The sequence below is a fragment of the Ornithorhynchus anatinus genome, chromosome X4 (genome assembly GCF_004115215.2).
Source record: "Ornithorhynchus anatinus isolate Pmale09 chromosome X4, mOrnAna1.pri.v4, whole genome shotgun sequence".
NCBI classification, from domain to species: domain Eukaryota; kingdom Metazoa; phylum Chordata; class Mammalia; order Monotremata; family Ornithorhynchidae; genus Ornithorhynchus; species Ornithorhynchus anatinus.
In genome coordinates, this window is record NC_041752.1 from 71,167 (window position 1) to 93,239 (window position 22,073).

Genomic DNA, 22,073 nt, shown 5'->3' on the forward strand with positions numbered 1-22,073 from the left:
CTGTTCCACGTGGGGCTCATAGTCTTAATCCTCATTTTACAGAGGAGGCAACAGAAGCTCAGAGAAATGAAGTGACTTGCCCAAGGTCACACGGCAGACAAGTGGCAGAGCAAGCACTAGAACCCAGGTCCTTTTGACTCCCAGGCCCATGCTCCATCCGCTAGGCCATGCTGCTTCTCTGATGACCTTATCTACTCCAGAGCTTAGCCCAGGGCTTGGCCGACTTGTTCATTCCAAGCGCTTAGTACAGTGCTCTGCACATAGTAAGCGCTCAATAAATACTATTGAATGAATGAATGAATGAACATAGCAGGCACACAGCAAATACAGCCATTGCTAGTATAAATGGATCAATGGGGAAAGCAAGCCAAGGCGGGAAACCCTGCCATGTCTCGGCCAGGCTAAAAGAAACTAGGCTGAACCAGAAAGAGATCAGGTGGCGATAAGAACTGAGCAGCAAACTAAAATGTAAAGCCCTGACCCAGTTCCCCTTTGAACCCCACAGTTCAGTTAGTCAACTGTATTTATCGAGTGTTTATCGTACGCAGAGCTGTCCTCTCCTCCCCCGCGGGCTTGACCTCCAACTGGGCCCCGAGGCCGTTTCTCCCTTGCCCTAGACCCTGTTGACCAATGAATTTGTTGACCAAATCGATCCATCTCTGGCTGCTCCTTCTTGGGTCTTTTTCGCCAGCGACTCCTCTGCCTCCAACCTCTTAAATCGGTGGTGGGGAGGTGGCTCTCCTCGCCGGGCTCTGGGGTCCCCTTTCTCTTCTCCCCCTACGCTGGCTCCCATGGAGAACTCATTCACTCCCACAACTTCGACTCCCCTCCCTTCACGGACGATTCCCCATTCTACCTCGCCGGCCCTGACCTCTCTCCTTCTCTGGTCTGGCATCTCTTCCCACCTTCAGGACGCCTCTCCTCGGATCCCCCACGGACCCCTCAGACAGCACGGCCTAGTGGAAAGAACAGTCAGAGGACCTGGGTTCTAATCCCAGCTCTGCCAATCGCTTTGCTAGGTGACCTCGGGTAATTTGCTTAGTTTCTCTGCGTCTCAGTTCTCCTATTCTCCCCCCTACTTGGACTGCGAGCTCCGTGAGGGACAGGGATCGTGTCCAACCTAATTAACTCGTATCTACCCCAACCCTTAGAAGAGTGTCTGACACATAGCGAGCACTTAAAAACCACAGAACAATCAAACAAAGCGCACAAACATCTAAAAGAAGCAGTGGGGAGAGCACGGGCCCGGGCGTCGGAGGTCCCGGTTCTAATCCCAGTTCTGCTAATTGCTCGTCGGGTCACCTTGGGCAAGTCGCTGAACTTCTCTGTGCCTCGGTTTCCTCAACGGTCAAATGGGTATCCAATGCCACATCCTCCTACGCGGCTCAGTGGAAAGAGCCTGGGCTTCGGAGTCAGAGGTCATGGGTTCGATTTCCGGCTCTGCCACTTGTCAGCTGTGTGACTGTGGGCAAGTCACTTCACTTCTCTGGGCTTCAGTTCCCTCATCTGTAAAATGGGGATTAACTGTGAGCCTCACGTGGGACAATCTGATGACCCTGTATCTCCCCCAGCGCTTAGAACAGTGCTCTGCACATAGTAAGCGCTTAACAAATACCAACATTATTATTATTAGTCTCTACTCCTTGTCAGCTGTGTGACTGCGGGCGAGTCACTTCTCTTCTCTGTGCCTCAGTTCCCTCATCTGTAAAATGGGGGTGAAGACTGTGAGCCTCACGGGGGACAACCTCATTCCCCCGTATCTACCCTAGCGCTTAGAACAGTGCTCTGCACGTAGTAGGCGCTTAACAAATACCCACATCATCAGTATTAGACTGTGAGCCCCGTGAGGGAGAGGGGCTGTGTCCAACCTGATTACCTAGAACCCACCCCGGCTCTTAGACCGGTGCTCGACACACACGGAGCACTTAAAGGAATGCCATAAAGCCAAAGAGAAGTCCTCGACTTCGCGACCGAACCCCGCTGGACTCGGGGGCCTCGTGTGAACGGTGACTGGGGGCCGTGCGCCCCTAAAAGGCCAAAGCATCTCTCTGTCTCCGTCTGCCTGTCCGTCCGTCCGTCGGTCGGTCCTGGCCGCCCCCCGTCCCGGGAGTCCCACGGGCCCCGACGCTCGGCGAGCGCCCTCTGGCGGTCCCGAAGGCTGACGTCCGGGGGTCCCGGGCGCGTGGGCGGAGGGGGCGGGGCCTACGGGCCAGGTGGGGAACGGACCAATCGGCGAGGGGCAGGTGAGGAACGGGCCAATGGGCGGGGGGCAGGCGGGGAACGGGCCAATGGGCGGAGGGCAGGCGGGGAACGGGCCAATGGGCGGAGGGCAGGTGGGGACCGGGTCAATGGGCGGAGGGCAGGCGGGGAACGGGCCAATGGGCGGAGGGCAGGTGGGAAGCGGGCCAATGGGCGGAGGGCAGGCGGGGAACGGGCCAATGGGCGGAGGGCAGGTGGGGAACGGGCCAATGGGCGGAGGGCAGGTGGGAAGCGGGCCAATGGGCGGAGGGCAGCGCGGCGGGGAGGCGGGCCGCCCCCTCGGGGCCGCCTTTACCATTGGCCGGTCCGGCGGGGGAGGGGCGGGGGGAGAAGCGGCGGCGTCGGTGCGGTCACGTGGCTGTGCCGGTTGCCCGGCAGCCGCGCGGCGCTTCCTGTTTCCGGTTCCTGCCGCGGGTCCGTGCGAGGAGCCCCGGCAACCGCAGGCTACCGGGCCCGGGACCCCCCCCCCTGCCCCCCCCCCTCCCCCCGGAGAGGGAGCGCTCCGGGAGGCGGTGGCGGCGCTGCTTAATATTCATGAGGCCTCATTGATTATCGAGCAGCGCGGCGCCCGCCCGGGCCCTGCCCCTGCCCCTCGGCACGTGAGTTGCGGGCAGGGGGCGGGTTAGGGTTCGGTGGAGGGGGCGGGGGGGGGGGGCGTCGCCAAGGATGGCTGCGGGGCTCAGCGGAAAGAGCCCGGGCTTGGGAGCCAGAGGTCCTGGGTTCGAATCCCGCCTCTGCCCCCTGTCAGCTGGGGGACCCTGGGCGAGTCCCTTCACTTCTCTGGGCCTCGGTGACCTCATCTGGAAAATGGGGGTGAAGACTGGGAGCCCCACGTGGGACAGCCTGATGCCCCTCTGTCTATCCCAGCGCTTAGAACAGTGCTCTGCCCCTAGGAAGCGCTTAACAAATACCAACATGATTAAGCCTGCCTCTCTTTCCCCAGCGCTTAGAACAGTGCTCTGCCCCTATTAAGCGCTTAACAAATGCCAACATGATTAAGCCTGCCTCTCTCTTTCCCCAGCGCTTAGAACAGTGCTCTGCCCCTAGGAAGCGCTTAACAAATACCAACATGATTAAGCCTGCCTCTCTTTCCCCAGCGCTTAGGACAGTGCTCTGCCCCTAGGAAGCGCTTAACAAATGCCAACATTATTAAGCCTGCCTCTCTCTTTCCCCAGCGCTTAGAACAGTGCCCTGCCCCTAGGAAGCGCTTAACAAATACCAACATGATTAAGCCTGTCTCTCTCCCCAGCGCTTAGAACAGCGCTCTGCCCCTATTAAGCGCTTAACAAATACCAACATGATTAAGCCTGTCTCTATCTTTCCCCAGCGCTTAGAACAGCGCTCTGCCCCAGGAAGCGCTTAACAAATACCAACATGATTAAGCCTGTCTCTCTCCCCAGCGCTTAGAACAGCGCTCTGCCCCTAGGAAGCGCTTAAATACCAACATTATGAAGCCTGTCTCTCTCCCCAACGCTTAGAACAGCGCTCTGCCCCTAGGAAGCGCTTAACAAATACCAACATTATTAAGCTTTTCTCTCTCTCTCTCCCCCAAGGCTTAGAACAGCCCTCTGCCCCAGGAAGCGCTTAACAAATACCAACATTATTAAGCCTCTCTCTCTCCCCAGCGCTTAGAAGAGTGCTCTGCACCTAGGAAGCGCTTAAATACCAACATTATTAAGCTTTTCTCTCTCTCTCCCCCAAGGCTTAGAACAGCGCTCTGCCCCAGGAAGCGCTTAACAAATACCAACGTTATTAAGCCTCTCTCTCTCCCCAGCGCTTAGAAGAGCGCTCTGCACCTAGGAAGCGCTTAAATACCAACATTATTAAGCTTTTCTCTCTCTCTCCCCTAAGGCTTAGAACAGCGCTCTGCCCCAGGAAGCGCTTAACAAATAACAACGTTATTAAGCCTCTCTCTCTCCCCAGCGCTTAGAAGAGCGCTGTGCACCTAGGAAGCGCTTAAATACCAACATTATTAAGCTTTTCTCTCTGTCTCCCCCAAGGCTTAGAACAGCGCTCTGCCCCAGGAAGCGCTTAACAAATGCCAACGTTATTAAGCCTGTCTCTCTCTTTCCCCAGCGCTTAGAACAGCGCACCTGGTAAGCGCTTAACAAATACCCACATGATTAAGCCTGTCTCTCTCTCTCCCCAGCGCTTAGAACAGCGCTCTGCACCTCGTAAGCGCTTAACAAATGCCAAGGTTATCATTCAGCCCTCCCGGTCCCCTGGCGCAGCCCCCGGCCCACCCCTCTCGCCTGACCCTTTGGCCCTCTCTGCCTGTAGAGAGATAACGGAGTTAGTCATTAGCCAGTGTGGAAACAGCGACTCGGATGCCCCCCGTGGACCCCAGCTAAGCCGACTGGCAGGAGATCTCGTCCCCCCCCAGCAGCAGACATCGACCAGAACCTCTGACCTCTGTAACCCCGAGCGGTGGATGAATTCCAAGCAGCAGCAGCAGGCTGGACCCGAGCCACCGGGGAGCCCCGGGGGGGCGGCGGAGCCTCGGGCCACAGCAAGGGACGGCAGAGATCCGAGCCGGCGCCGTGAGCCACCCCCAAAAGCCGTCAGATCCCCCCCTCCCCGGGTCCCCATCGCTGCCCGGCACCGGTGGCCTGCCCAGAAGGTCGCTCCCGGCGAGGGAGACGTCGCCGCCTTCTTAGAGAATTAGGGTCCTAGGGTGACGACGCCCTCTCGCTCCGGCAGGCGCTGGGAATCTCGACACTCGGGGTCCGGTCCCCGGCAGGCCCCGACGCACGACGATCTCACCGTGGCTCGGTGGAAAGAGCCCGGGCTTCGGAGTCCGAGGGCAAGGGTTCGAATCCCGGCTCTGCCACTCGTCAGCTGTGTGACTGTGGGCGAGTCACTTCACTTCTCTGGGCCTCAGTTACCGCAGCTGTAAAATGGGGATTAAGACCGGGAGCCCCACGTGGGGCAACCCGATTCCCCTGTGTCTACCCCAGCGCTTAGAACTGTGCTCTGCACCTAGTAAGCGCTTAACGAATACCGACGTCATTCTCCTTTGACCGCTGCAGGGAAACGGCGCCTGTGCCCTCTGGGCCCCGGGCCGGCCGGCCGGCCTCCTCCAGGCTGGGCAGAGGAGCGATGGGGGCAGAGGGCTTCGAGAGCCCCGGGCGGCAGGTGGTTGGGGGTGGGCGCGCCGCCCACATCACGTGGAAGGAGCAGAGGTCGCGGGGTCCACAGAGGGGTCTTGAGCCGGTGGCCTCGGCTCGCCAGCTCTGGGGGCACGGTCAGCTTTGGGCGCACGGGTGGGCGGGAGCGAGTTTGCGGAGGACACTCCCACAGGTTTCCGGGAATAATAATGTTGGTATTTGTTAAGCGCTTACTATGCGCCGAGCACCGTTCTCAGCGCTGGGGTAGATCCAGGGTCATCGGGTTGTCCCACGTGAGGCTCACAGCTAATCCCCATTTGACAGATGAGGGAACTGAGGCACAGAGAAGTGACTTGCCCACACAGGGAAGGGACAACTGGTGAGGGGGGTGGGGGACGGGAGCGGCGCGGCAGAGTTAGGGTTAGGGCACTCTGCTGGGCAGCAAGGGCCGGGGGTGGGTGAGGGGCAGCCCAGCCCACGCTGAACTTAACTATCAAATGAGCCCCATCTACCACCGTGGAAGAGTTGAACGAGGGGCGACCAGAAGAGGCTAAAGAGCCCCAGTCACCAGCGGGGGAAGGAGAGGAATAATAATAACAGTGGTATTGAAGTGCTTACCGTGCGTCAGACACTGTACCGAGCGCTAAAGAGGAGCAGGGCTGGGCTCGCTGGCACCATGCCGTTGCTGGGCCCCGTGGGTCTCACCTTCATGACGCCGGGCACGTTGCAACCCGCCCCCGTCGCTCCAAGGCAGGGCTGGGCCATCCGGAGGCTGAGGTGGGATGGGGAGGACTGGTCGACCGGCCTTGCTCCGCCTCCCCCAGGATGCTGGGGCTCCCGCGCTGGGCTGCAGGGGTCCACCTCCCATTCCCCACTCTGCCCCCACCGTCGTGCTGGCCTGACTTCCCACGCCCGCGAAGTCCAGCTCTGCCCATCTGGGCCACCCTAGGGTGACCCGGGGTCACAGGGCCGAGGAGCCCATGTGCCATTTCAGCTTCTCCCCCCGGGGCCCGTGGGGCAAGAGCCACGGCTCGGAGAGGGGACCGCAGCACTGGCTACCCCAAACCCCCAGGGGAGGCCCACCCAACCACCACCACCCCCCACATCCCCGAGGACGAGAGCCTGCTGAAACCCCAGGAGGCGGGCGGGGACCGTTGCAACCCTCGGGATTGAAATTCTGGGTCCAGTCCGGTCAGGCGTCCGGCTGGCCCGTCCTTGACGCCGCGTCCGGTGTTTTCAGTTCCGGCTCTGTATTCCCAGGGGCCCGAGAGAGGGCCGGAGGCCCCGGGGACACACCCCCGGTCCCCTGGGTTTCTGCGAGCGGCCGCGGGTGAGGCTCCGGCCCGTGGCCGGCAGATCGGGGCCTGTCCCCGCTGGATAAGCACGGGGGTCCTTGGAGTCGCCCGGAGGGGACGCCGGACACCCCAACCTTGCGAGACCGTGGGGCTGACCATTCGCTCCCTTCCCACTCACCGTTGGCTCCTTTCCCATGTAGGATGGTCCCCTCTCGCAGCCCCCAGCGGGTCAACAGGCTCCCGCCGCCTTTGCCGCCGCCGCTGCTGCTGCTATTGCTCCTGGCCACGGCCGTGCGGGACTCCTGGCAGGCCGGGGAGAAGACGTGCGACCTGCTGGGAGAGGGGGACCGAGAGTCGGAGAAGGAGCGGGCCCTGCTGGAGAAGCTGGCGCCGCTCTACGACCTCAGGTGAGGGCGAGGCTCCCAGCGCCCCGGGGCGGCCTCAGTGACCTCTCCCTCCGGGGCTCTGCCCCGACCAAGATGGAAGAGGGTCCAGGTCGGTGGTGCGTGGTTGCGAGAGGGCGCGGTGGCCGAAGCCCGTGGAGAGTGGGGGGGGGGCGGTGAGGGGACGGGCCGGCTGCTGACCACCTTGACCCTCGCCCCTCCTCTCCCCCGCCAGCTTTGAGAGCAGCGTGGGTCAGGATTCAGAAGCCTACACCTACAAGTTCAGGGTATGCCGGGAAGCCGGCAACGGCACGTCGGGAGCCGGCCTGGTGCAGGTCGACAAGAAGCAGAAGGAGACCGTGGTGGGCAGGATCAATGAGACACACATCTTCAATGGAAGTAGGTTTCTGGGCCGTGGGCCCCAGGCCCACGCCTCCTCCGCCTCCTGGCCCTACCCTCGCCGAATGGCTGGGCTCCCCTGCCCGCGCCATCCCTCTCCAGCCCCAGCCCCCACCTCCAAATTGCTCTCTGCCCATTCTCCAGGTGACTGGATCATACTGTCCTATAAGGGGGGAGATATGTACGACAGACACTGTGGCAGAGAGAAGCGAAGAGCCATCGTCATGATTTCCTGCAACCGGAATATGCTGGGGGTGAGGCGGAGGGGAGACGGGATGGGGCTGGCGGCCCCGCGGGGGGCGGTGCGGCGGGGCCCCGCGCGGGTGCCAGCCGGCCCGTGTCTCCTCCGCAGGGCAACTTTGTCCCCGTGTCCGAAGAGCGGGGAAAAGTCAACGAATGTTTCTACCTCTTCGAGATGGACAGCAGCCTGGCCTGCCCTCCTGAGGACACCCACCTCAGCGTCGGTTCCGTCCTGCTCATCACGTGGGTGCTTGGCTGCAGGCAGGGGGGGCCCCGGGCCGGACCCCAAACGGGGCTCGCTTCCTGACGTCCACACCCGGCCCACCCTGCTGCCCGTGGGGTCTCCCGGGACCGAGGCCCGGCAGCCTTACGAGGGCAGCGTGGGAAGCCGCGGGCCCCCTGAACGGGGGCGGGGGGCGGTGGCCCCAAGTCACCGGCTGGGGCTCCTCCCTCCCCACCCCTCCCCGACGTACACGCCCTCCCCTCGGTCCCCCCCCCCGCCCCCCCCGTTTCTCACAGGTTGGCTTCTCTGGTCGCCGTCTACATCATCGGCGGTTTTTTGTACCAGCGGCTTGTGGTCGGGGCTAAAGGCCTGGAGCAGTTCCCTCACTTTGCTTTCTGGCAGGATCTGGGAAACTTGGTGGCGGTAAGTGACCTCGGGGGGCGGGGGACGCCCCAGCTTGGCCCCAGGTTGAGGGCCGTTGGCTCCCCGGGGCGCAGCCGCAAGTCACCCCCAACCCTGCCCCCCAGGACGGCTGCGACTTCGTGTGCCGGTCCAAACCCCGCTCGGGCCCGGCCACCTACCGGGGCGTGGGCGACGAGCAGCTGGGCGAGGAACCGGAGGAACGCGACGACCACCTGCTGCCCATGTGAGCCGCGCCCCCGGCCTCCCTCCGCCCCGGCCCCCGCCCCACGGCCGGCGCCTCCGCTCCGTGACACGCTGCTCTCTGCCCCACCTTGGACGAGGCTGGAGCCGGAGGAGGGGGCCGGGGCCACGTTCCGGCCCCCTCCCTTCTGCCCTCCCTCCCCGGTTCCGCAGCCGGCGCGTCCCGCCCTCTGCTCCGCTCCGCTCCCCGCCGTGCTGCCCCGCGCATTCCCGGACCAGGCCAGGGCCCGCCTGGAGGGGACGGGCCGTAGGTACTGTCCTTGGCCTTTTTACTACTCTCCGTTCCTGCTGCCGCCGCCGCCGCCAACCACTGCCTCCACACACTGGATTTCCGCCCGGAGCCGAGCGTGGGGGGCTCCCGGCCCTCACCCCCTGCACAGGAGGGAGCCCCGGCGGGGGCCGGACCAGGGTCAGGGCTTGACTCCCGGGGCTTCCCGGCCTCCCTCAGGACCCGCTCTCCACTCGCTCTTCTTTCCGGTCCCTCTGCTCGGCCCCGGGCAGCCAGGCCCTCCTGGGCGGGAGCCAAACGAGAAGGGCCTCCAGCCCTCTCGCTTCAGTCCCCCCCCCCCCCCCGGATGAGAGGGGCACAAGATCAGCAGCTGTCTCTCCACCCCCTGGTGTTTTACAAGGGTGAAGTCTGCACCACGTTTTGTACAAAGACATTAAAAAACCAAGAACACCCCCGGGGTTGGCTTCTGTGAATCTGGGGCTGAGCCTGGAGGGTGAGGCGGCCCTGCCCCCTGCCCCCTTCCAGGAGGAGGGAAAGACCCCTCAGACTGGTTTTCATCCTTTTATTGAGGAAGAAAAAATATGGGATATTTTTGTTGTACAAGGCTCAAGGGCCGAGGCGGGTCCATGTGCTGGAGGCCCACGCGGGGCTCCGAGGACGGGGTGGGAGGTGGGGAAGGGATGGAAGGGAAGGAGGAGATGGGGGCCGGGCAGCTGCGCCTCCACCCCCTCGTAGAGCCCCCGCCCCAGGGGCAGCCAGGCTGAGCCAGCGGAATCGCGGCAGCCCTCCCGGGCCTCATCTCTCCCCTTTGCTCCAGCCCGGCTGGGGAGGAGGGGCCGGCAGGGACGGAAACGGGCCGCTCCGCCCCGGGGCAGGGTCAGCACCCGTGCGTGCGGGGGCCCCCCCCCCCCCAACTTTTGCCTGCCTGCCTGCATTGGAAACCCAGGTCGGGGGTGGAGGGGCGGAGCGTCTCCTCTCCCGTTCTCCCGGAGCGCCCGCCGAGGCAGGCGGCGGCCGTCGTCCGGGCCCCTGCTAGGTCTCCTTGAGGACGTTGATCTTGGCGCAGATCTTGAGGGCCGGGCCCAGCTTGATGTTCATGGCACTCATGAGGTGTTCCTCCTTGAGCAACAGCAGGGCCTGCCCGTCGATCTCCTGCGAGCGAAACTCCTCCGCTATCTCCTGGCAGCCTGTGGGCAGAGGGTGTCGGCATAAGGGTAGAGGGGAGCGGTGCGGCCCCCTTGCCCGGGGGGGCGTGACTGAGGTGATTCCTCCAGGTGGCCATTCTGCACTCACCCCCCGACAGTTTACCCGGGGCCCACCTACGAGGGTGAAAGTGTGCTTTTGGCAGTGTCTGAATTTCTAACCCTGGGCCACCTCCCCGCTGCACTCCCAGACCCCTCCGGAAAGGAAAGGCCAGAGCAAACCTGGATGTCAAATGACACTTAAGGTTAGAGGCCTTAAGGACACCTCCAAAACCCTGACTCCCCCACCCGCCCCGCCCGGACCATCCAACATGCCTGGCGACCTCACCCAGCCCCTCATCTCCCAGCTGGTCAGGGCCCAGGGGGGAAGAGAGCAGGATTGAGGCCTGACCTTGTAAAGAAGCTATGAAGGCGAACACCTCCTCCACGCCCCAACGGCTGGGGTTGCTGGACAGGAACACGGGATTGATGCCGTGGAGCTCCGGCGTCGGGGGGGCCGTGCCGGCGCCGCCCAGGTCCCGCTCCCCGTGTCCGGTCCTGGCCGACAGGGGCCCGGGCGACGTCGGTGACAAGGCTTCGTCATAGCTGGAGTTGTCGGAGCCGCGGCTGGAGTCCTCCTGACCCTGCGAGGTCAGGGAGAGGCGTCAGGGGCCCCGAGAGGTCGGGGCGAGGTGGCAGGGGTTGGGACCCCGGCCCGCCCAGCTGGTCCCGGGCCACGTGGCGAGAAGGTGATCTTTGGGCCTTTTGGTCGCCAACTCAGTGGCTCCTCCCGGGCCCAAACCCACAGAGAGCAGTTTAGGGGGCGGGACGCTGGGGCCATGCCGTGGGCCGGGGGGTGACCGACTGCGGGGAGCTCAAGGGGGCAGGCAAACGGCTCACCCGGTGGCGTTTGCCCTGGATCTTGGCCCGGGCGAGGTCCGAAGAGCCACGGCGAGGACCACGCCGACGTACGCGGGCGTAGCCGGCCTCCTGGAACTCCTTCATCTTCTTCCGCTTCAGCCGGAACTGGTGGCTGCAGCTCACGTTGTATCTGGGAGCAGGGGAAGCAGGAGCTACGGGATGTGTACGAAGGGGCAGCTGGGTGGGGAGGAGGGTCAGAGCGGGGGCTGGGGGATGTGTGTGTAGGAGCGGCTTGGGAAGGGGGCGGTCAGAGCAAGGGCTAAGGGATGTGAGCGTCCGGGTGGCTGGGAAGGAGGAGAGTCGGAGGAAGGGGTAGGGGACGTGTACGGATGGGTGGCTGGAAGGGAGGGGATGGGCCAGGGCAAGGGGTAGGGGATGTGTATAGGGTCAGAGTAGGAGTTGGGACGGGAGTACCTCTTGGCACACGTCATGGAACAGAACCTCTTGGAGCCGCGGAACTGGTCGGCTGGGGCGTAGTTCCCACAGTACTCACACTGGAGCAGATCTGCCGCTTTCTTCTCCAGTTCTGAGGGAACGGGAGGATGGGAGAGGCTGGCCCGAGCTCTCCCGGCACCCACCCCACCGGCCCCCCAAGACCCGGGAGACAACTCTCAGCCCCCCAGCCTCCAGCCTTGCTTTCCTGTCATCCCGTAGGCCAACTCCCCAAATTCCTGGCTCTTCCACCCACCCTCTAGGCTCCCCGGAGCTGAACGGGCCCGGGCCCGGTCCCGGATCTCACCTGGAGTCAGGTCTTCCCCGGCCAGGGGGCCCCCAGACTGACTCTCGTCTGCGGCTGAGGAGACGTCCCCCTGCAGGGGCTTCTCGGTCTCTTTGAGCAGCTGGGAGCAGCTCACCTGCTCGGGGAGGACAGGGCAGTCAGCGCAGTGCCATCCCCACCCTCAGCAGGGAGAGGGGAGGGGGCCGGCGTCCCAAGAACGGCCTCGCGCCAGTTTCAGAGTTGGGGGGTGGAAGCCGAGGGAGCCGGACCTGCTTCGATCCCGGCAGTCGTTTCCCTCGTCCCTGACCCTCCCGCTGTCCCAACGAGGAACGGCTTCCCCAGGCCCTGAGCCCCGCTTCTCCCAGGGAGGGGGTCACGCCGGCCCCAACCACCCCTCCGAATGCTCACGGGGAGACCGCTTCCCCCGCCCCATCCACTTTTCCCCCCATTGGCCAGGAACGGTCTCCCCCCGCCCCAACCACCCCTCCCCCTGCTGCCAGGAACGGTGTCCCCAAGTCCCGACCTCCCCACCTCCCCTGACCAGCTCCTGGGGAATGGTCTCCCGCGGCACCTCCTACCGGGAATGGCTCCGCCCCCTCCTGGATGACAAAGCCCTCGATGATGTGGGTGAGGATCTGAGGCTTCACAATGGCCTGCGGCGGCTTGGAGTCTCCAGGCTGGCGCAACACCATGGCCAGCGCTGGGGGCGCAGCGGGGAGCGGAGCGGGCGGCGGGGCGGGCAGGTCGCCGTGACTGGGGGCGGCCACGGCCCCCGGCTCGGCTTTCTCTGGAAGAACCAAGGACGCTGGCCCCGTCCGCCCCCAGGTCCCACCCCTGGACCCATCCCGTGGCCCCTGGGGGTGGTCCCGCCCGTGCCCCAGGGCCCTCTGGACGGGCATCTCACCGGGGAAGCTCCCCTTCTCCTCCACGGCCAGGGGACTCTGGGCCACGGGCGAGACCTTGCTGGGAAGCACGACGCCCGCGGGCACCACCGCCTCCTCCCGCTCGTCTTCCGCCTCGGCTTTGCGTTTGACCGCCGGGGTCTGCTGCTTGCCCTGTGGCCGGAAGAGGGGAATCCGATGACGGCAAGCAGAGCTCGCAGCCACTCGGCCCGCCTGGAGATCCCCCCCGGCAAAACCTTCCCGCAGGCCCGGGCTGCCAAGTCCCCAGTGCCAAGTGGGCGCCCCCGCGGGCCTGGGCTGTTGAGCCAGCAGAGTGGGGTCCCAGCATCGAGACGCCCTCCTCTTTCCCCCGCGGCATCCTGCCACCCCAGCGACGAATGGGAGCGGGGGTGGACTCTCGGGGTCCCTAAGCGGGTAGTAGCCCCGACCTGGGAACTCCCAGGCGGGGATCCCAGCTGACCCCGCCGCCCGCAGAGGCTGGTGCCGGTCAAGACCCGTGGAACGGGGGAGGGGAGCGGGCTCGGATCCCAAGGGAACCCAGCCCGTGCCCGGCTCAGCGGGGAGACCCGAATGACGGTCACGAGCGGGGAATGGGCAGGGCACGGGCCCTCCTCTCACCTGCAGTGGGACGGGCTGCACGTAGAAGGCGGCAGGCACCTGGGCGACGGCGGGCGGCGAGGAGGCGGCCGGGCCCTTCAGCACGTGCGCGGTCCCGGGCATGGGCACCACGTTGACGCTGGGGGCCGGGGCCCCGTCGACCGGGGGCCCGGAGCCCTGAGAGGAGGGCGGGGAGGGTCCTCCGGGCTGAACGGCCCCCGGCAGGCCCCGGGCGGGGGGCACGGCCAGCTGAGCCAGGCCCAGGGCCTGCGCCTGGGCCGTGCCCGGCGGGCGGCCGCCCAGCACCTGCACCGGGATGTGGGGCGGGGGCTGCTGGGCGGCTGCCGTCTTGGCCGGCCCGGGGGGCGGGGGGGCCTTAGACCCCCCCGGGGGCGTTGGCCTGGAGGCCCCGTCCGGGGGCTGGGCCTGCAGCATGGGCTGGACCACCAGGGTCTGGGCCGGCTGGGGCGGGGGCGGCGGGGCCGGCTGCGGGGGCGGCGGCGGCGGCGGCTGCGCCAGCTGCAGGTGGGTGGCCGTGTGCAGCAGCTGCGACTGGCGGTGCTGGAACTGCTGCTGGTGGTGGATGGCGATCTGCTGCTGGATCACCACCTGCTTCTGTTGCAGGTGGATCTGCTGCTGCTGCTGGATCAGCGAGTGCGGCTGAATCTGCGTGTAGGTGGCTGCGGAGGCGTCCGGGAGGCGGGGGGCGGGCCGTGAGCCGCACTGGCCCGGAACCTCGGTCCCCACCAACTCCCTGGTCGCCCTGGGCCTCGGCTTCCCGAAACCCCCCGCCTCCCCGGGAGAGGCTCCGCAGGAGGCTCTGAGCTTCCCAGGGAGCGCGCCGCCTCCCCACTGGGCCCCGGGTAGGGTCACGGGCCCACCCCACGAGCCGGTACGGCAGAGTCCCGTCTCAACTCGGTCGGGGCCCACGGCTCCCCCCGCTCTCCGCCCTGCCTCCCAGGACAGCGTGAGGGCACGTGACCGGGACAGGTGAGGAAAAAAACCGGCGGGCAGGAGGCGAGGCAGCGGAGGAACCGAGGCTCCAGCGCCCTCTTTGCGGGCAAAAGCGTGGGAGGGAGGGGCTGGGGAGCGCAGCGGGTCTCACCTGAGCTGATGAGGGTCTGCCCGGGAGCGGGGGCGGAGGTGCGGGTCAGGTTCATGCCGACGTTCTGGGGCCCGCCCCCCTCCGCCTCCGCCTTCTTGGTGGCCGCGCTCTCGGCCTCCGTCTGGCTGCCCTGGCTGACGGTCACCGCCTGGGCCGCGGGGAGCGGCTGCACCACGCCCGTGCCCTTCCGCGGGCAGCTTCCGCCCAGGCCCCCGGGCCCCAGCGGGCCCGGGACCCCGCTCCCCCCGGCGCCCCCCGGCCCTCCGGGTCCCCCGCTTCCTCCGGCCTGGCTGAGGTTGAGCGACTGGCCGGCTCCCCCGGAGGTGGCGTGGGCCACGGCCAGAGCCTGGCTGGAGGCCTGGGCCAGCCCCGAGACCGGGGGGACGCCGGTGGGAGGGGGCTTTTGGGTGGGGCCGGACATGGGGGCGCTGGGGGCCGAGGCCTGCTGGGTCCGGACCGCTAGGTTCTGTACCTGCAAGGCAAAGGGGCGGACGGTTCTTCTCAGCAGACGGTCGGGACGGGCGACAGAACGGGCGGACGGGCTGGAGAGCGAGGGAGGGGTGGGGGGATGGAGACGTGGAGGGGTGCAGGAAGGGGCATCTCGACACCCCCTCCGCCCCCGGCTTGGCTCCCCACTGCTACGGGACCGTAGCGTTGACCGGACCTTAGGGGACCCCCTCCGGCCCGACCCCCCGGGCCCCAGCTTTCAGGGGATGGGAGGTACGGGGGTTCGGGCCAAAGCCAGGGCATCTTCCAGGTCGGCCACCCCGTCAGCCCTTTGGCGCACGGGCGTCGGTCGGTTGGCTGGCGAGTTACGCAACGTCCAGCGACATTTACTGAGTGTCTGCTGGGGGCGGGGCATTTTACCGGGCTCCTCCCTGCTGGACTCAAGAGGGCATACGAGGGATGAGGTGGTTGGTTCCTACCCTCGAGGAGCTTCTGTCTGTGGGATGCGATTCTCCGCTACCCGGAGTTGGCGTGGAATCTGTATCCAGCGCCCCCGCCCCCCACACCCGATCCCCTGCCCGCCCCCCGTGGCGCAGAGCATACTGTAAGGCTGCCCATCAGGCCGGGGGAGGGAGGGGAGGGGACAGTGGTCACTGGCCTGGTCCGTGTCAGCATGGACCCCAGGAGACGGGGCCGGAGGCACCTCCTGCTGGACGGCGGCCACGGCCCCGTTGGGCATCAGGATGAGCTGGGAGGCCAGAGGGACGTTCCGGCCCAGGGTCCGGTTCACCTGCAGCAGGCTCCCCAGCTGAGGCTGGCCCGGGGGGTGGCGGGGCGGGAACGGAGGGGAGTGGAGGGGACGGGGCAGGGTAGGATGGGGAATCAGAGATAACAAACCAGTCACGTCAGGGGCACCGGAACGGCAGCAGCCGGGGAGGGGTGAGAGGACAGGGGGCGGAGGCCGGGGACAGCGGAGGCCGGGGGGCAGCGGGGGCTGGGAGCCGCGATCGCTTCCACCGGAGCCCTTCCCGGGAGACCAGAGACGCGTGGGTCGGAGCAGTGAGGACGCGGTCCGAGCGGGGAGGGGCACGGTCGGGGGCGGGGCGGGAGCCGCGTAGCAAACGGTGGGGGAGGCGGCCGGCTGTGAGCGCTGCGGGCGGATGAGGACCAGGGGAACCCAGAGGTCCCCAACCCGGGGGGGCCGCCTCCCGCCAACTGGAAGCGTGGGCTCCGGCGGCCCTGGTGGCTCGGCCCCGGGCCGGGAAGTAAATTGGCACCCGCCCACTCGGTAACCACCCCAAAAGGAACCGGCGCACAGTGGGCGCCGGGGCGGCCCGTCCGGCTCACACTCGCCCCCCGTTATGGGTCGGGCGGGGGCCGGGGAGGGTCGGGGGGCAGGGTGGCCGGATTCCAGGCTTACCCGTAGGTACATCTGGGCCTGGGTCTGGTTGAGGGGGGGCGAGGACGGGTTTCCCAACAGCACGGACTGGGTCAGGGTGGTGGCACTGGGAGAGCTGACGCTCTGGGATCGGCTGATGAGCTGGGCGGCCGACGTGGTGGCCAGATTGATCTGTGCCAGGCAGAAAGACCAAGGCCCAGATAGCTCAGGACCCCCATCCTGACCCCAAGGACCCCCCGGGGCGGTTGGACGTGGCGGGGGCGGGGCTGGCCAGGGACGGGGCAGAAAAGGGGATGGGGACAGGACAGAAATGCAGGCGGAGATGGGGCTGGCCAAGGGCAGGGCTGGGGGCAGAACTGGCCAGGGGAGGGCAATCATTTCTGTCCGTGAGCTCCGACCCCAGCGTGGGCTAGGAACCACCACGGATCCTCGGGGCTCAGAGCATGGCTTCCCTGGCAGCTGGCCCAGGGCTGGCTCACCCATCCACTCCACCCAGGCTCCGGCCTCCTCCCATTTCTGGGACCACCCCACCCCTTGCGGGCCCTGTGTCTTCCCCCCTGAAGGTGAACCGGGGAGCCCCTGCCGCTCCCCCCCGAACCGCCCCCTTGGGCCCCCCGCCCCCGGGGTCTCTGGCTGGGCTCTCCCAAGGACCAGCAGACTGGCCGGTACTCACCGAGGCCTGCGTGGTGGGGGTCTGCTGGGGAGGGTTGGGGGAGCTGGCTTGCCGGCTGGCAGCGATCGTGGCCTACGGGGAGGGGCAGAGGGTGGGGAAGAGATGCTCAGTGGACTGACCCAGTCCCCCCCATTACGTTCGGTCCATGGTGGGAGGCAAGTGGCTAGATTTTGAGGTGAGGAGCACAGCTCTTTCCCTCTCTCTGAGCCCTTCTCTCAGGCTCCGAGAGCTCCTTCTCCCCCAGGACGGCCAAGGGGTGAGCACACCTCTCCCCATTTAGCAGGTGGGGAAACTGAGGCTCTGCAGAAGAGTGCCTCCTTCAGTCAACAGGTGAGTCGCTGATAGGAACAGACCCCGACCCCCTGCCCCGCCTCCCCATCCCTGCCCACCCACAGGCCCTGAGAGCTGGGCCTCTTGGGGGAGGGGTCCGCCATCCCCTCCCTCAGGGGCCAGCTGGATGTATCTCTTTCTCTCACACACCAACACACACACACACACAAAAATCTCTGTCTCTGTCTCTCACCTGTTGGACAGCAGCCAGGCTGTGGAGCTGGGCATTGCTGAGCTGCTGCTGCAGCATGAACTGGTGGAAGTACTGGGCTGCATTGGGCTGCCGCTGCAGGGCTTGAAGGGCCTGGGGACAAAGGTCACTTGGAGTGTCTCACAGGGACCCTCTACTCAATGTCCCCCACCCGGAAGCCCCCACACTATGCCCCCCGGCCCTGTGCCCCGTGGCCCCCACCCGGAGCCTCCCACCCCCGGCTGGGCCAGGAGTTCTGGCGAAGTCCGAAGGGAGGGGGCAGGGAGGACGGATCAGAGACTAGTACCGCTGGGTTGGGGTGAGGAATGGTGTGTCAGGACCAGGGGAAAAGGTGGGGGGCCGGGACTGAAAACGGGACGGTGGGATGGTCCCGGTGAAAGGGTGAGGAATGAGGGGGAATCACGGATGCGGGGGAACGCCTAGATGACAGGAGAGCACTGGGGGACACCATGGATGGGGGCGGGCCCGGGTGACAAGGAGAAGATTGAGGGCAGAACCATGGAAAGCAAGGAGGGCCCAGATGACAGGGAAAGAACTGTTGTGGAGGAACTGTGGAGGACTGTGGCAGGGCGGGGGAATGCCATGGGTTGGGGGAAGGTGCAAGTGAAAGGGCAGGGGGGTAGTCCTCAAGGTGGGGGGGCAGGAAGGCCCAGGTGACAGGGCGGGGGCAGTGATAAGGGGAGAAGCTTTTTGAGCCCTGGAGCCCTGAGAGGAGAATCGGGTGGAAGCGTGGCCTAGAGGGGCTGGTGCCACTTGTTCAGATGCTGAAGGGGAGGGGGAGGCCTGTGTGGGGCCGCAGTCTGGGGAGGTGATCCCGACAACCCCATTCCCCCGACATCCCCAGAACCACCCCAGCCCCACTTCCGTGACTCCATCGGTCCCTCCGCCCCCTGCAGCCCCTCTCCCAGGCTCCCCGCCAAGCCCACCACCCCGTGGCCCCCCTCACCTGCACTGCCTGACGCTCATACAGCGACATCTGGGCGATCTGGGGGCGGGAGGAGCCCCCAGAACCCGAAGCCCCAGGGGTGGGGCTGGAGTTTGGTTCACTCTCCGTCTCCATGACCCCAACGAGGCCTCTCCCGGTGCCCGGATCAGGGCCTGGATGGATGCGTCAGCTGTGGGGAGAGACAGATGAGTGAGTTTGCCCGCCCTTGCCCCGGGCTCCCAAAGCGGCCCGGCCCCACACCCTTCGCTGGGCTCGGCTCGGATTCCGTCGCTCTACCCGCGGGGGCCCGGACCACGGGCCAGACGCTTGGCCGGGTGAATGTTGTGGGAGGGAGGGGGCGGTGGGAACAGCCGGGGTCTCAGGATCTGGCCTGGCCTACGGGGACTGTGGTGAAAGAACAGGAGTGATGGAGAGCAGAGGAAGAATGGTCCAGTCAGCCCAGGTCACCGGCTCAAGCTTTCTAGAAATAAATGCCCCGCTTGAAGCGGGCAGTCCGCCCAGAGGTAGAAGAGGCCACGGGGGGGACTACTCCCTCGGGAGGAGGGCACACGGAGGACAGAGGACAAGGAGAGGCCACCCTAACGAGAGGAGAGGACTGATATGAACCAGAATCACCTCGGGAACACCCACCCACGTACGCACACAACCGGGTGCGCGCGTCCGAGCTCTCTGGCTCCCGTGCGGAAGCCCCGGCCTATGGCGTGCCTAGTCTGGTCGCCCAGAGCCCTTAGTTGGCCGCCCAGCTCAGGGTCAGTGAGAACCCTAGGACCAACCTGGCCCGGATGAGCCACGGCAAGCGAGGCCCAAAGCCAGCTGAGTCTCAACGGGAAGGCAAGACGGATTGACCTGCGCCCACCTCAACCTTACCCGCAGGCTAGGCCGGACCCTCACCCTTTCACCCTCTGGACTGGGGCCTAAAGAGCACAGAATCCTCGAAGCCGGTGGGTCAAGCAAGGACAATCCCGAGCCCTCAGCCCCGGCCCCCTCACCGTCCCTGTCCCCCTCAACCTCAGGACCCTGTCCAGGGCTGGAGTTTGGTTCCCCTCCCTCACAACTGGACCAGCCTCCTCTGTCAGAGCTGAGGAACCGAGAGAGAGAACGAAGCCCACTGGTCTTGGTCTAGTGAGGGAAGAGGTCGGAACCCAAATGGGGGGGACCAGTAGATTTTAAGCCCTTAGAGGGAGGGACCAACTGTGTTGTTTCTATCACGCTCTGTATACAACGAGTGCACAACGCAGCGATGGACGGGCAACCTACACAGTGCACTGCACCCTGCAGGTGCCCAGGAAATACCACTGATGACGATAATCTGAGATGCTGGAATTAACGAGGCTGGCAGAGTCAAGAGGATCAAGTTTGAGGAGGAAAGGGAATTCCAGCTAGGGTTTGTGGGGAGCCCCGCGGGACCTCAGATGGGGGCGGAGCGCTCAGGGCAGAGGGATATATTCAGTCCTCGTCCATGGGGCCTCGTGGCAGGGGCAGCAAGGTCGACTGAAGATAGCACGCATGGGACAGAGTCAGGAGACCTGGGTTCAAGTCCCCTCTGCGGCCCTAGCCACCGCACGAAACACAGAGTTGAAATGGCCGGCCTGTGGTCATCTTCCTCCCGGGTAAAACGGGGGTGCAATTCCAGTGCCGCTCTTCCTCCCCAGGGTGCTGAGCGGCTGAGGGCTGCAGAACCCAGTGTCCTGGCACAGCCCCGGGCTGTACTGGGAAAACCCAGGGGAAGCAAATGGGCATCATGGGCACTCTCGACCTTCGGGCCCTAGAGCCCCCCAAAAGGGGTCCGGGATCAGTGCTGGGGCCACGAATGAAGGGTAGCAGGGGACAGAGTCAGTCTGGTGGAGAAAGGGCAAGGCTGGACCCAGGAAGAAGGAAACGGCCGGGGACAGGTCTGCAGGGGGCTAAGGATGGAGTAAGGAGGCAGGGAGGTGGGAGAGGGAGGGAGGGAGAGAAGGGGGGCAGAGGGGGTCGGGGAAAGAGGGTGAAGCAAGGGACCGGGTGGGGAAGGAGGAGAGGGCAGAGGGCTGAGCAGGGAAGGAGGAAGGGAAGGAGGGAAGACGGCACAGGTTGCTGAGCGGGGAAGGAGGGAGAAGGGTGTAGGAGAACGAGGGAGGCGGGTACAGGGAGGTGGATGGGGAAGGAGGAAGAGGGAAGGAAGAAGGCACCAGGGGCAGGGAGGAGAGGGAAGAAGGCACAGGGGGCAAGGAGGGGTGGGAGGAGGGCACAGGGGGGCAGGGAGAGGAGGGAAGAGGGTGAAAGGGTCCAGGCGGGGAAGGAGAAAGGCTCAGAGGTCCCGGCGGGGGAAAGAAGAGGGGGCAGGGAGAGCAGGAGCAGGGGGCAAGGGGAGGAGGGAGAAGAGGGCAAGGGAGGGGAAGGAGAAGGGGGAAGGGAGGGGAAGGAGAAGGGGGAAGGGAGGGGAAGGAGAAGGGGGAAGGGAGGGGAAGGAGAAGGGGGAAGGGAGGGGAAGGAGAAGGGGGGGGAGGGGACGGGGAGGGGAAGGGGACGGGGAGGGAAAGGAGAAGGGGGCAGGGAGGAAAAGGAGAAGGGGGCAGGGAGGGAAAGGAGAAGGGCGGGGAGGGGAAGGAGAAGGGGGCAGAGAGGGGAAGGAGAAGGGCGCGGGGAGGAAGGAGGGCGCAAGGGTCCGGGCGAGGACAGAAGCGGGTGCAGGAAGGGGAGGGAGGTGGGGGCGGGGGGCAGGGTGGGGAGGGAGAAGAGCAGAGGGGGCAGGGCCGGGAAGGAGGAGCAGGAGGCAGCTAGCGGGGCAGCGGGGCAGCGGGGCAGCGGGGCAGCGGGGCACGGGGCAGGAGCGAACTGGGGGCACGGAGAGGGTCGCCCCGCCCTGCGGGGGCAGCGGGGGGGGGCAGCGGGGGGGGCAGCGGGGGCAGCGGACCCACGGCCGAGGGGCGGCCGCCAGAGGAGGCGGCCAGAGCTGAGCCCCGAGGGATCCGGCCCTGCCCCCGGACCCGCCCCGGGACCCGCCCCGGGACCATTCCCTCCTTCCTTCCCTCCCTCCTTCCCTCCTTCCCTCCCTCCCCCCTTCCGCCCGCCCCGCCCCGCCCCGCCGGGCCCCGCTCCCTTCTCGCCCTGCTCACCGTCCTCGTCCCGAATCGGGGGCTCCGCGGCATGAGCCGGGCCGGGCCGGGCCGGGCCGGGGGGAGGGGGGGGCGAGGGACGGGGGTCTCCCGGCCTTCCCCGGGCCCCGCCTCCGGGGCGGGATGGTCCCGAGGCTGGGGGCGGCCGGGGCGGGCCGGGGGTCGGGGGGTCCCGGGGGCCCGTGGGGTGGGGGGGGGGACCTGGCCCTGCCCCTGGCCTGGCCTGGCCTGTCACCTCCCGGGGGGTTTGGTTCGGCCCTGGGCCGCGCGCGGGCGGTGATGCTTGTGTGTGTGTGTGTGTCGATGTGGCTGGGCGGGGGTCCTGGCGCGGCGGGTGAGCGAAGGCGGGGGCGGGCGGGGGAGCGAGGGAGGGCGGGGGAGTGGAAGGAGGAGGGAGGGAGGGAGGTCGGCTTCCGGGGGCACGCCCGGCTCCCGCCCCCGGCTTCGCTATCCTGGCCCCCCCCACCACGTTGCCGTGGCCGCACGCCGCCTCGGGGGCTTCCGCTTCTCCCATCCTCTCTCCTCTCTCCTTCTGTTTCTTTCCTCTCCTCTCCCCTGTCCCCTCTCCTCTCTCATCTCTCCTCTTCCTCTCTCCTCCTCTCACCTCTCTCCTCTCCCTCCTCTCTCCTTCTCTCTCTCCTCTCCTCTCTCCCTCTCCCTCCTCTCTCCTCCCTCCTCTCTCCTTCTCTCTCTTCCCTCCTCTCTCCTCTCCTCTCCCTGTCCTCTCTCCTCCTTCCTCCTCTCTCCTAC

The 22,073-nt window shown here is 66.2% G+C and overlaps 2 protein-coding genes across 4 annotated transcripts; one reads left to right on the forward strand and one right to left on the reverse strand.

Moving 5' to 3' along the window:
* Positions 1-2,751: 2,751 nt before the first annotated feature.
* Positions 2,752-9,250, forward strand: M6PR (mannose-6-phosphate receptor, cation dependent). 3 transcript variants are annotated; one of them, XM_029054415.2, is made up of 7 exons: positions 2,752-2,858; positions 6,862-7,068; positions 7,280-7,443; positions 7,588-7,697; positions 7,796-7,926; positions 8,203-8,329; positions 8,434-9,250. In XM_029054415.2, the coding sequence occupies exons 2-7, from the start codon at positions 6,863-6,865 to the stop codon at positions 8,554-8,556; spliced, it is 861 nt and encodes a 286-aa protein (XP_028910248.1). In that variant the 5' UTR covers positions 2,752-2,858; position 6,862; the 3' UTR covers positions 8,557-9,250. The 3 variants fall into 3 exon arrangements, with proteins under 3 accessions (XP_028910248.1, XP_028910250.1, XP_028910249.1); XM_029054417.1 differs by lacking the exon at positions 2,752-2,858 and adding an exon at positions 4,684-4,799; XM_029054416.1 differs by lacking the exon at positions 2,752-2,858 and adding an exon at positions 4,804-4,879.
* A 96-nt stretch (positions 9,251-9,346) lies between these two features.
* On the reverse strand, positions 9,347-21,406 carry PHC1 (polyhomeotic homolog 1). The gene is made up of 15 exons (XM_029054411.1): positions 21,324-21,406; positions 18,229-18,397; positions 17,265-17,375; positions 16,742-16,813; positions 16,090-16,239; positions 15,328-15,483; positions 14,223-14,694; positions 13,139-13,797; positions 12,523-12,673; positions 12,197-12,405; positions 11,640-11,754; positions 11,315-11,426; positions 10,880-11,030; positions 10,392-10,623; positions 9,347-9,985 (listed from the first exon to the last, which is right to left on the reverse strand). Exons 2-15 carry the CDS (start codon positions 18,340-18,342, stop codon positions 9,831-9,833), a joined length of 2,859 nt encoding a protein of 952 aa, XP_028910244.1. The 5' UTR covers positions 18,343-18,397; positions 21,324-21,406; the 3' UTR covers positions 9,347-9,830.
* Positions 21,407-22,073: the final 667 nt, after the last annotated feature.